This window comes from Populus alba, chromosome 5 (genome assembly GCF_005239225.2).
Source record: "Populus alba chromosome 5, ASM523922v2, whole genome shotgun sequence".
In the NCBI taxonomy this organism is placed as follows: Eukaryota; Viridiplantae; Streptophyta; class Magnoliopsida; order Malpighiales; family Salicaceae; genus Populus; species Populus alba.
In genome coordinates, this window is record NC_133288.1 from 15,733,886 (window position 1) to 15,747,985 (window position 14,100).

The 14,100-nt window shown below is 33.8% G+C and overlaps 1 protein-coding gene and 1 long non-coding RNA gene across 2 annotated transcripts; one reads left to right on the forward strand and one right to left on the reverse strand.

Moving 5' to 3' along the window:
• The first annotated feature begins 2,739 nt into the window (after nt 1-2,739).
• On the forward strand, nt 2,740-5,955 carry LOC118030421 (uncharacterized). The gene is made up of 3 exons (XR_004684326.2): nt 2,740-2,914; nt 3,409-3,507; nt 5,434-5,955. It is a non-coding gene; the product is annotated as an uncharacterized lncRNA (long non-coding RNA).
• Nucleotides 5,956-6,386: 431 nt separating this feature from the next.
• Nucleotides 6,387-10,214, reverse strand: LOC118030446 (2,3-bisphosphoglycerate-dependent phosphoglycerate mutase 1). Its single transcript, XM_035034564.2, has 9 exons — nt 10,042-10,214; nt 9,340-9,611; nt 8,859-9,082; nt 8,370-8,488; nt 8,125-8,281; nt 7,897-7,998; nt 7,670-7,789; nt 6,948-7,009; nt 6,387-6,842 (listed from the first exon to the last, which is right to left on the reverse strand). The coding sequence occupies exons 2-8, from the start codon at nt 9,608-9,610 to the stop codon at nt 6,965-6,967; spliced, it is 1,038 nt and encodes a 345-aa protein (XP_034890455.1). The 5' UTR covers nt 9,611; nt 10,042-10,214; the 3' UTR covers nt 6,387-6,842; nt 6,948-6,964.
• Nucleotides 10,215-14,100: the final 3,886 nt, after the last annotated feature.

Genomic DNA, 14,100 nt, shown 5'->3' on the forward strand with positions numbered 1-14,100 from the left:
GAGGAAAGGCACAAAAAATGCCAAGAGTTGATGCCATGGGCAAGAGTAAAAAACAAAAAAACAAAAAATAAATAAAAAGATACCAAATTAAAAATAGAAATAAAGAAATAACGAGGCTAATGATTGGGAGAAAACCATGACCTTTCCTTTGAATGTAAATTTGAGATAAAAGAGCATCATGAGATAAAAGATGGGCAAAGGGTTTTAGTATCCTCTTGAAGTTTGAGATAAATGATGAAAAGAGTGGCATGATTATATGCTAATATTTGATCTTGATACCATTAAAAGTTCTTGATTGATGAAAAATGAGGCACAATTATATGCACCATTGTTTGATTATGATGGAGTTTCCTGTCTAGTTTTAGAAAATGAGACTTATTGATGAAATATATATAGCATGGTTATATGTTATTTGTTCAACAAGGGTAGCAAAAGAAAAAAGAGTTAATGAATAGTTGATGTTGATTCTAGATCTTTAAAACCCTCATACACCGTTTAAATCTGTGAATTCCTTTCTTTGTTAACCACGAAACCTAGCCTTCATTACGTGCTTTTAAAAGCCATTTCTAATCAAATAACTAATTTGAAACAATAAATGATGCTCTAAAAACTTGAAGAGTTTTTCCATAAGAGTTGTGGTTTCATGAATTACGTTATTGGTTATGATGCATGCTGATCAAATAGATGCTCAAAAGAGATAAATTCTCAATGAAACCTCAAGTCTTTACTCAAACCTTTTGTCGTTGAAATCCATAAAAGGTTACCTCGTCATGTACCATCAAATGACATACTCAAAATTAAAGGTTAAGATTGATATAAAGAACCATAGAAAAACTATCTTAATCTTGCAAAGAGTTAATTTATGTTTTTAAAATACAAGACAATCAAACAATTGCATGTGTTAAATGTTGTGTGTTGGGTATTTTACCAAAGAAGCTTGATTTTCAAAATACTTTCAAAAAATTGGCACCTCTCTAATTTCATTTCAATAATTAAACTTGAATAGACATTATCTTTGAAATTTATGAACTGATTATAGAATAAAGAAATTTTTTTTTTTAAAAAAAAAAACATTAACTGAGTTTGCAGTTGAGCGGCTAGGGGGCAATGCAATGAACCTTGAGAGGAAAAATGAGCACATTCAGATCAACTGAGGGTAATGTTGCTAAAAAAAAAACTTATGATTAAAGATTGATGATTTTGAAGTTGTTTTGCTTATAAAATAGCTTGTATATGATATATGTTCATATTCACTATTTAATTATGCAATTAGACAAGCTATATATATATATATATATGTTTTTTAGTAAAAGCTAGTTGTTTTAAGTTGTTAATGTTTTCTGACAGATGAAACAATCGACCAGTTTATATTAGTTAGGATAATCGATCAATCAGTTCCTGCATATTCCAAGGTATTCATCCCTAATGAACAAGCAGTCGACTGATTCAACTTAAAACCTAGATTTGATAGTCTTAAACTTTGTGAAACTTGAACTGACTAAATGCATATCAATCATATAATGCAAGTAAAGTGAAGTTTGTGAATTCATTTTAATTTGTGCTATAAAGTAAGATTCAAAGAGTTATACAATTTGCACTAAAATAAATCCTTAAGAACTAAGTCTTCAGTTGCTTTGCATCTTGGACTTATTGATTGATTTTTCCATTCAATTTTTCATGCTGTTTGATGTGTTATTCATATAAAACCATGTTTAAATTTATTATCAACCAAGCATATTATGAGTCCAATTTTATTTAATTGTTATCATCAAAATATATAAATATTAATATATGGCAAAAATATTAACAAGTGTATATGCCTTGTAGCCAATCAGTTAGTTACACATAGTATCAACTTTATTCATGTAAATATATTTAATTTATTAATAAAATTTCATATATCTTTAATATTTATTAAATATTTGATTAATGAATCTACTATTTGATTAATGAATTTAGAATAAAGATAAACTTGAATCGACTAAGGAAATTATAAAGTTGTTATAATTATGGGGTTTTTATTGCATCAAAGCATTGTTCCTAAATATTCTTGGCCAATGCTCCATTAAGACTGAATATTAATTAGAGCTATTGAAACTTATACATATTATATTTCTTTTTTTATGAAAAGAAGTAGTTGTTCTCATAAGTTGGGGCATGAGAGATACTTAAAATTAATATATAGGTATTTTTCAGATGATATGTATACTGAACTAATCCAAATGAGAATTTCATATGAAGAGATTACTTGTATTTATGAAAATACTTACATGATATTGTGTAAGTGATTCTCCGACTTGAAATCACTAAATTATCCTACATAGAGTGTTATGTTTTGATTCTAATACATATTGTTTTAAAGAAATAACTTTAAGGTATCTGCAAACTTTTGTTACATCATCTTACGAAAATACTTTGTATATGGAATGATGGTACTGTGTGGTTCTTTAGCATTTTCCACTTACAAGTTAAAAGAATACAAAATACAGATGATAAGGTATGTGATAGAAACATATAATATGGTGATGAAATTGTGTATCTCAAATATTGGCTTACAGAGAAACCTAAAATGAGTGAGGGTGGAAAGAGATCCTCTTCAAATGGCTTTGAGAAGCCTTTGACCACTGAAGATCAGCAAGCAAGGGTATATCCATCATATGTGCTCGTCTCGTTTACTTCTACATATGGGAGGAAAAATTTAAAGCACATGACTCTTTCAATTTTGCAGGTTAATGACATGAGAAGGCTGGTGGGGCCACTGCCAGATAAGATAAGATGTCCATTTATTGTCCTGATGCATCAATTGCAAGATATCTGAGGGCACGGAACTGGAACGCGCGTCAAGAAGGCACTGAAAATGCTGAAAGAAACCTTGAAATGGAGAGCAGCACACAAACCAGAGGAGATTCGCTGGGTATGCAGGCACTTTTTATCCTTCTTGATTTTCTCTTAGTCCTTGAGAGGAAAGATCCGCTCTAGCGTTTAAGTCTTAATCAATGGATGATATCTTGGTAGGGATCGACTTAATTTAATTGTGTGCCTCAACTTTAGTGAGTAATTGAACGAGGCTCGAAGCTCTCCTACATCTTCTTTCATTTCCTGCATTTTTGTTGCACTAGGAAAATATTGGCCTCCAGTCACATTTCACAGAACACTAAAAATTTAATATAGTTGTTTCCATACCTGTTAAGGGTCCAAGCATGTTGAAACTGCCACCAATAATTTATAATACTCAAAATTAAGACAAATTGCAATTGGCTATGCATCTGGAAGTCCCAGTACAATTAGTAACAATTTCCATCAGGAAACTCAGCATTGTGGGTTATGGGACTGGTCAAATTTGTTCTAGTTGTGGATCTACTCATGCGATGGTGTTTATTTCTGTCACTGTTTTTGTTTGTAATGCAGGGAGAGGTTGCTCATGAAGCACAAACGGGGAAAGTCTACAGATCAAATTACTTTGACAAGCATGGAAGAACAGTTCTTGTCATGAGACCTAGTTGCCAGGTTTGATCTGACAATCTCTCCCGACCTTTCTCTGAGTGTTGTGATTTGTGAGGCTGCTATTGCTTGGATTTGAAGAAAGGTTTGGTTCATGTAGATGCATCACTAGGACATGCTATTAATCCCGAATGAAAAGACACGTAAATTGACCATCCATGATTTTTGACACCAAATAATAAAAAAATTAGCTTTGCTTCAGGACTCAGAAGTCAGATCCAACATTATAATCACACGATTCTTCCCCTCCCACAAATTATGACCTGTTTTTATATATAAAGAAATTCCAAGCAGAATTAAAAAGTTTATAAATATATCTAATTAAATAAATTAAAAAACTATTTATATAATAAAAAAATTATAAAGCTCCATCCTTACTTACCACATTTCTATTTTGTATTCTTCATTTCAATCTTCTATCCTTTAAATCATATCCTTCCTTAATAAATGTGTTTTAATTAACCATCAATTTGGGTCTATATAAAGATGTAATTAGAAAAAAAAATATTAAAAAATAAATTATTGTTATAATCCAAAATAATTTATCTCTAGTTGAAAAGTGCTGTGGGGAAACGGGGAACAATAATGTTCCCCACACCTTTTATAGTAATACCAACCTTAATGCAAGCCTTCGTGACAATATTTTGTGTAAACCCAGTATGCTTGGCATGATGGTGAGATCTTTTGTACTTCGAAGTGTGTACAGAAATATCAGTTTTCAGGGATCAAATTCAAAAGTGATATGCTTAGCTTTATGTTGGTTACCTGTAATAACGGTAAATTCATATTTGTAATAACGGTAAACCCAGTCAATAAAAGGACAAATTAAGTATTTGGTGTATTGCATGGAGAATGCCATTTTAAATTTGCCACCAGAAAAGGAGCAGCTGGTCTGGCTGGTTGATTTCAATGGTTTCAATTTATCGCATATTTCATTGAAGGTGACACGGGAAACAGCCCTTGTTTTACAAGACCATTATCCTGAATGCCTGGGTTTGGCAATCCTGTACAACCCTCCAGAATTCTTTGAACCTTTCTGGATGTTAACCCCTTACCTGTTTCCGCTGTACTTTTTTAAAATTTCTAATTGTCGGATTTAGAGAATTTTTACTTTATTATAAAGTTTTGATTATAGATTGTGCTCAAGGTAATAATGTACACTGCCTAAATGAATTGCTGGAGATTAGTTTACAACTACAACCATGTGATCGTACACCAAAATCTGCCTCAATATGGAGAGATTTTAAACCCTCTGACCACCACTTCACGTTAGCTTATGGCTCCCTCTACCCCCAGCTTATCGCTTTTCCAAACCAGGGCTCTCTGGTGTCCTACATTGGACAATGCCAGACCATTTTAGGCCCCTTCTCTCATATTTTTTTTCCCACCAATATGCCAAACCATGGACCTTTTGGTGGATGTGTCATTTCTAATGTTATCCGTTCTAGTGTTACTGTACACCTTAACATACAGATCTCACTGCCACTGCCATCTTATGAGTATCTTGTTGTTTTGATACCCAACATTCACAATTATATACATAAGGGCTGGCCTCACCTCCATTCTATAGAAATTACCTGGCATTTTATGTTCTCTTTTCTTAGTACTTGGTATTGAGACACTATTATAATTTCAAGAGTTCAACTTGTGGTAATGTGTCTGCTTTTTTGTTGTTTCCAATCTTTAATGTCACCATTATATTTGCAAAATTTGATGCAAAACTGTTTTAGTTCCAATTGTGAATTGTATGGGACAATGGTTAGTGTCAGTTTCAGTATTTTGCAATAGCCAAGGGGCATTCCAGTGTGTTTCGTGGAGTCACAGTCCTGTTTTGCTGGTTTTAGATTAATTCTTGGTGAAGCCTTTTTTTTTCTCTGCACTCTATACGCTAGTTTAGTTTGCCAGTAATGTCAGGATAACCTTTCATTGCAGGTGGCAAAAGCATTTCTAGAGCCTAAGACTTCCAATAATGTCAAGTTTGTTTGAAATCAATACTAAGAAAATAATGGAAGATCTATTTGATATGGACCGTCTCGAAGCTGCATTTGGTGGAAAAGGTGTAGATTTTGTCATATAAGGGAGTTTGCAGAGAGGATGACGGAGGACGACAAGAGGATGCCTTCATTTTGTACAAGAGTGAGTTCCCCCTCGGCAGCTCCACAACCGGACCTGGCATCTGCTACTTTGGTACGAACTTTCCACCAGCGGTGAGGACGAAAGACACCGCTAAACTGTACTTGAAAGAACTTGGAATGAATCTGTTTCTGAAATCCTTTTATGTAATTTTAAGTCCATGATGGGCTGTAGTAGGCTTCTGAATTGGGATGGTTAGATTGGTCTTTCCAGTCCAGTTCACACTCTTTTTTCAAGACCACTTGGACGGAAAATGTATTCAATAGGTTTATATATGACACTCAAGCTGAGAAAGTTTTGAGAATTCTTTCTAAAATAATGTTAAACATGAAGTTATGAAGTTGAGTTTAAAGAATCATCAAGTCTTAATCAATATAGTCCAAGCAAGAAATACCTTTAATTCTTGATTCAAATCATTAACAAGTTGAGGGTTTTATAATCTAATTTTAGCTTTTCTAGGTAAATATTATGATTCTTGATTATAAATTCTAGGATTTTGCTCTCTGGGTTTACATCCACAATGCATCAAGAGGTCGATACATAGGTAAATATATTTTGGTCTAGGTTTAGTTTTCATCTGTTTATTTGCTAAAGCATGATCATATGGTCTATTGAGTTCATAAATGGCACTTCAAATCATGTTCTTGAGAGCATAATGGATCCTATTTGTAAAATCTTAACTGTTGAATTTAGATTTTATTTTAAATTCAAATAACTTTCCAACTATATATTTGAAGAACCATCCACATCCATTTATGAATTCAAAACTAAATCATTACCATTGAATTAAACCCGAATATGTGAGTTCTACAAACAAGATCCATCATGTTCCATGACCCAAATCCATGCCGAGAAAAAACAAAACACAAAATGAGGAAAATTACCTCGCATCACCTTGTGCACATTGTGATAGCTAGAAGGTACCATAGAACAGTACTCATATTTCAGTCCATCTTCTACAACATTTAAACATCACTAACTATCAGGAATCCTACATCTTCCCTGGAAGAAACATGGGCAAGGACCCACAGTAGACTTTGACTGACGCGCGAAAACTAAACAAATAGCAGTAGAAAGCTTTCCTTCCTACTGGTTGAGGAAGATAACCATATACATGTGCGCAATCATATTGCATAACCAGCTTTTCTGCATTTTCTTATTTATGACACCAACAGCTATTATGATAGGAATGCAGAGGAAGATCCCCCCTGAAAAAGCAAAGCAATGTTGTTACTCATCTAAGGAGTTGGAAGCAAAAAAAGAGCCAGTGATTGAGGTAGACACAGAAGATGATAACAAGTAATTGAACTTACCAGTATGTGAGCATATATTAACGCAGCATATCATCTAACTTCTGCCTATATAGAGCTAAACTCTGCAACAGCATTTAAAGTAGCATAAGTGGTGGTGTCATATTCAGTCAGGTACTAGATAGCATCATGTGAACGATGCGCAAAATAAAGAAGACTATGGAGTTAGAATTCCAAGAAACAGAAATTCCAAGTAATAATGTCATTCTTGTAAAAGATCTTGTTCATTCTTGTACACAAAATTTATTGATTGGTAGATTGTTTTACAATTTTACTCAATAATGTGTTTGCATAATATTTTTTATGCATCTCTGTATCATATACATACTTCCTAGGTAATGACAATACCATTTCTTCCTATGCTTTCTAGACCTAGGGGTTACCAGCCAGTCTTAGCAGGAAGATTCTTAGCAATAAAAGTAAATTACTGAAAAAATTATATTGCATTCCAATGTCTATAATTAACTAGGAAAATTCATCTTAAGGCCTCATTGGAAACTTAGAAAGGTTACTCCCTGACACATGCATGTTTTGGTTGGTTGCTTCATCGAATGATTAGGAAAATCAAAAACTAAATGATTATTTCAGATAAAACTTTTCCATATTAATTTCAGACAGGTTACAACTGTTGAACATCATAATCTGACACACTTAAAATCAGGCAAATATAAACTGCAGCCACAAATAAAATTTTCAAGTCCAGAACCTAATATGAAGTTGCATACCCTAGTATATGCATACACGCCAGCCTCAGTTGGTCCTGCAGGACTTCCCCTCCTAATGAATTTCCCTCCTTTTAATATGTAAAGCATTGGTATTCCAGTTGATAATTCTAAGTTGATAACCTGCCAGAACAAAAAAAGATCAAAATAAAGTTAATACTAAGAGTAAAAAGAAGAGATAATGCAGAGATGATCCATATGGAAACACCCCAAAGTAACTAGTTTATCACCTCCTGTGAAGTTAATTTGTCAAGGTACATTATGATGGACCTCAGTGAATTCCCATGGGCAGCAATCATCACATTCTTCCCAGATAGAAGTTGAGGCTCAATCTGCAAGTACTCTTGTGTCAGATGCTATTGAATGGTATACAATTGCTTGAATCATTAAGTAAACCATCCAATCATTGGCAAGCAAACCATAAGAGAACTAGGAATAGGAAGCATAGCCATGCATACGTGATCTTTGAAATAAGCAACTGCTCTTTCAGCACACATTTCCAAACTCTCGCCATTGGGTGGAGGTATGTCATAACTCCTCCGCCACTCGTGAACCTTTTCCTTTCCAAACCTATCTGCTGTTTCCTGCTTATTGAGACCCTGCAATTCACCATACCTGCAGAGAAGATTGGTCATAGGTTGCTTATGAAGTGGGAATTCCAGGAAAAAGGATATGATCAGAGAAAAAGAGACAGTATCATTACATTCTTTCATTTAATTGCGAAGCTGTTACAACTGGGATTGATTGCTTTTTTGTATCTTCACTAAAAATTTGACTCCATTCCCTTGCCTGTTCATTCTCATTGTGTAAAATAATAGGAACCTGCCACCAGTTTGATAGTCAACATGCTAGCAAATAAAGAAGAAAAAGAAAAAAACTTTTGAGGAAATAGTGGAGTCTTAAATAAGTTCATCTTAACTTGTCTTGCTGAATTCATACATAAATAAGTGTCAGATGTGCCAGCCTGAGTAATTATTGTGCCAATGACAAGTAACGCAGGTTTAGCTCAGATTAATGCAAGAGCAAGATATTCATCTACTATCATGTTAATAACTTCTGAGATTTGAATGCCACAGCTAAAACTTCTGTTTTCTAACACCCAATAGCATGTTTTACCAAACTACCATTTTGTGATGATGCGCAGCTAAAACTTATGTTTTCTAACACCCAATGGCATGTTTTACCAAACTACCTTTTTGCGACGATGCTGAGTCATGGCAAGCATGGCAGTCATCTGCGCACGTATCAAGGCTGATGTATATATCATGTCGACGGGTATGTTGCTGATTCTCTTACCAGCTTCAATTGCCTCCTCCACACCCTTCTTTGTCAATGGCACATCAACACAGCCTGTGAAGAGGTTCTTTTCATTCCATAGTGACTCACCATGCCTAATCAGTATCAAAGCTGCTTCACCTGAAATAGATTAGGATATAGCATTAAGAAGATTTCACAAAAAGAAAAAACTCAGCTCCAAATTTTAATCAGACGCCAAATAATATCAATCAATCTGTATATCAACATGATTTTTTACTATTGTATTGCAGAATCGAAGGATTCATGCGGCCAAATTAAAATATGATGAGATCTTTTTAAGAATAAAAAATGGCAATTGATATGAATATCTAATCTTCATTAGATAAGAATTTTGGACTAAAAAGAAACAGGCATACTTGATTTCTTTCGTAACTCATCAGAGCTGTTATTTGGGGGATATGAAACCGGTTGAACCACTGAAGTTTGAGAAGCCGAGGCTTGAATAACACCAAATTTCTTCTTCCAAGAACTATAACTCCCTCTTCTTGAGAGTCCAATGTCAACCTTAAAACCTTTAGATATCAGTTTCAACGAAGCATTGCCAAACTCAAGATGAGAACCGGAGTTCTGGAGGTGTTGATGGGACTGAGCGGTCCCTAAGGCTTGGTGAAACACAGCAGTGGCCATTCTGAAATTCAAGATACCCCAAGAAAGAAGCCCACAAATAATTATTAGAAATGGGTTTATAGCATTTAACAAGAAACTCCTATTTCAACACAGTGAGTTGAAAGACACAATGTACAGTAGCTTTGAAGGCATTACAGAATAGCACATAGCACATTCCTTTCAAATGAAAAAAAAAAACGAACAAATTAAAAGAAAACTAGCAGTAAAGAAAGCAGAAAAGAGATTCAAGTCATATATAATCCAAAATAAATTAAACAACGTTAATAAAGAGGAAGAAAGAGCAAGACCACCAACAATAGTGGCATATTGCTGGGAAAATATTAAAAGAAATTCACACAGATATTAGAAGGGTCAGGTCCGATCAATATGTCTCAAAGCAAGACCAAACAGTTAGTAATACATGAAGAAGAAGAAGATGATCAACAAATTACCTTTCAAGAAGGAAGCCAGAAACCAAAATGGAAAAAAGAAAAGAAATGTGTAAACAGTAACAAAATAAAATAGAAAAAATGGGAGCAGGTGACCTATATATAATAGAATAGAGGGACTGAATCGAAGAAGAAAACAAGGAAGGAAGGGGAGAGTTTAGTAACTCGCGACAAAAAGTTGACGGAGAAGATTAACAACAACTGCTTTAGTTACATGCGTCTCAATTTCAATTTTTGTTTTTTTAAAAAAACACTTACAGCTTTCTTTTTTTTCATTTCTGTATGTTATTTGTATTCAATTTATAAATTATCACAATTTTTATTTTTAAAATAAAATATTAAACAATAGAATTTAATTTAATTATATTATTTAGAATATATATAAAAATAAATTAAATTAATAATCTTGAATGTTTTACCTTTAAATCATTTTTGCAGTGATAAATTTCTTCTTTTTTGTTAACAGGACCTTATATTTATTATTATTTTTTACTACTATCCTGATAATATTTTTTACTATTTTTATATTAATTTTTTAATCTAGCCCAAGTCAACCCCACAAAAATATTATAACCAATCAACCAAATGCATCATAACTTATAGATATTACACATTTTGCGAGCTTGATTTAATATTTGTGGATAATATACAGGAGTTACAAATTTCAGCACCAAGATTGAGACATCCATCCATTTTAAAGTAGTGAACATGGTTCCTTTTGATATGGATTAACAAAAAGGCTTTCAACTCCAAAATCCATAATTAGTGTTAATTATTATACTGATGCAGTTGGGTTTGTAATAACACGTAATTTTAGATAATTAGATGTAGGTCTATCACAACTAGATGAGGATCTGCCCCAAACAGATTATGTAGATGGCCTAACATATATATTTATGAACTAATAGAACATGTTTAGGGTCAAGAGAAGCTCTGGTCGTGCCAAACCAAAATAATGACTAAAACAGACCATAACTTTTGATCCGACTGTTGAATCTTTAGATTTTTAAAATCTCACTCAGGTGCCTTGATTTTGGTAGTTTTTGTGATTGTCCTTGTTATTTTCAGATTTCATGCTTCTTTTCTTGGTAATTTCATATTTTTATTTTGTTTCCCAGTTAAGGTAGGGTTTATAGTCTATTTAAGGCTTTGTAAACCTTCTGGAAAATTATTATTGGAGAGAGAAAAAACCTGCAAACTTGGGGTTCATATCTTCAACCCCTTTCGCTTATAAAAATTCATGTGTTCTTTGTTTGTTTGTTGTTGTCTTTAGTTTCCACCTGTATCAATTAATATCATAGCCTAACAATCTCAGGTTTATTGCAATCTGTGTGTTGCAATCTCATGAAAGAGAATTTGTTTATTGTTGTGTACGCTAACAAACCATGGTGGGAAGAGGTCATGGAGCAGGGCATGACCAATAAAGGGATGAGGAGCCCCCCATTTGAGAGAGGAACATCCAAGAGCTCGTCATCAAAGACATGCAAAGACAGACCATAGAATTAACCTATAGGTTGGAGAAGAGGTACCTGCAAGACTAAAGACAGTGTGACCGGGACTAGGAGAGTGATCATGGGTCCATGACTGGTACTGAAAATCTAAGACGAATTTAGTGAATATCACCCTTTGAGCGAGGAAATAATAGATCCATGGATTTTGGATTTTAAATATTCCTGAATTTTCAAGGACTTTACAAGCAAAATAATTCATTGGTTGGTTGAATGAGATTAAACGAGTTTTTGAATATAAAGACATGCCTGAACAAATACGAGTGAAGTTGGTTACAATCAGATTAAAGAGTAGGGCATCTGCTTGGTAGGAGCAGTTGAAGAAGATAAGGAAGCGACATGGAAAAGCTAGAATCAGTGACTGTGACAAGATTAAGAAGAAGATGAGAGAACATTTTTTTTCTTTTAGCTACTCATAGACTTTATATTAGAGGCTCCATATGTTGAAACAAGGAGGTAAATCTATTAATGACTACATTGATGAATTTTACCAATTAGTTTTAAGGAATGATCTAGTAAAAACAAAAGAGCATTTAGTGGCATGATACATTAGTGGTCTATGATAATCAATTCATGATGTATTAAGTCTTTAGTCTTTATGGATAATGTCATAAGCATATTAGAGGGCTTTAACGATGAAGAAGCAGTAAACTACCAAGAATGATAGCATAAACTTTTGATCATAATAGAATAATAAAGGACACAGTAGTGACCTAAGGCAAACCACCAACCAAGCTAGTCCAAACCAACAAAATCAGCATGCAACAAGTCAAGGTTCTAGTTTTAGACTTTGTTGCTTTAGATGTGATGAATTGGGACATCAAATTAGCAAGTGTAACGAACTAGAGAGTCTTCTAAGAAAGAATTTTCTAGTAAAAGAAGAGCTCATAAAGTTTACTAATAACGAGGATGATTTTATTAGCGATGGTGATGTTTTGGATGGAAATGGCAATACAACCTTTGTGATCAAAAAAACATTTGTTGACACCCAAGGGTGATTGTGATGAGGATTAGAGGCGTAGCAATGTCTTTCACTCTACATGCACCATCAAAGACAAAGTTTGCATTTTGATCATAGATAGTAAGAGCTGCGAGAATATGGTCTCTACGGAGGTAGTTAGGAAACTTCAGCTTACAACTGAAAATCATCCCAAACCCTACAAGTTAACATGGATGAATAAAGATATTGAGGTAATTGTGGATAGACGTTGCCTTGTTTATTTCTCTATGGGTCAAAAATACTTAGGCAGTGCTTGGTGCGATGTGGTCTCAATGGATGCTTGTCATATTTTGTTAGAGAGGCCATGACAGTTTGATAGGAGTTTGGTTCATAATGAAAAGAAGAACACTTATACCCTTAATATTAAAGGGAAAAGTATAGTTTAGGCACCTAAAAGGGAGATGATGGAGATAAAGGCTGATAATGGGAAGAATTTGTTGCTCTTATCATAGTTTATGGTAAAAATAAGGAGTGAGTGAGTGGTGTTTGCTATAATACCTAGAATTATAGCTATAGAGGAGAAGAAAGAAGAGAATGACCAAAAGGGGCACGAAGTGTGTTAGCAAAATTTTCAGATTTAATGTCGAATGAGTTCCCCTAAGGTTTACCTCTCATGAGAGAGATACAACACTAGATTGACTTGATGTCAGGTTCTAGCTTACCAAATAAGGCACCTTACAAACTTAATCCTAAAGAATCTGAAGAGTTAAAGAGAAAAGTTTTAGAGTTGCTAGAGAAAGAGTATATCCAACAAAGTATGAGTCTTTATGCCATGCCAACCCTTTTAGTTCCCAAAAAGGATAGGTCATGGCGTGTGTGTGTGTGGATAGTAGAGCTATAAACCGAAATATAATAAAATACAGGTACCTTATACCACGTCTAGATGACATGTTAGATCTGTTAGCGGGGTTTAAGGTATTTTTCAAGATTGATCTCAAAAGTGGTTATCAACAAATCAAGATCATACTGGAGGATGAATGCAAGACAACCTTCAAAACACATTATGGGTTATATGAGTGGATGGCTATACCACTAAGACTGTCTAATTCTCTCAGCACATTCATGAGGTTCATGCATTAGGTATTGAGGTCATTCATGGCATATTTATAATCGTCTATTTTAATGACATTCTCATTTATAGTTTCACTCTAAAGTCTCATTTGGAGCACATATGAGATGTTTTTGATACTTGGATGAAGGAATAATTGTATGTCAACTAAAAAAAATGTAAGTTCTTTATTGATACTATTGCTTTTCTAGGCTTTATTATATCTATTGATAGTGTTCAGGCTAATCAAAAGTAGGATCTATACAATTGTTAAATGGCTGACACCAAAGAGCATCCATGATGTGCAGAGTTTTCATGGCCTTTCATCTTTTTATAGAAGATTCATCAAAAACTTCAGTTTCTTTATCGCACCAATTATAGAATGCCTAAAGGTATGTACATTTCAGTGGACAAATGAAACTGAAACAAGTTTTTCAGTTAATGAAGTAGAAGATGACCGAAGCTCTAATTTTGGCATTACTAGACTTTGAGAAACTTTTTGAAGT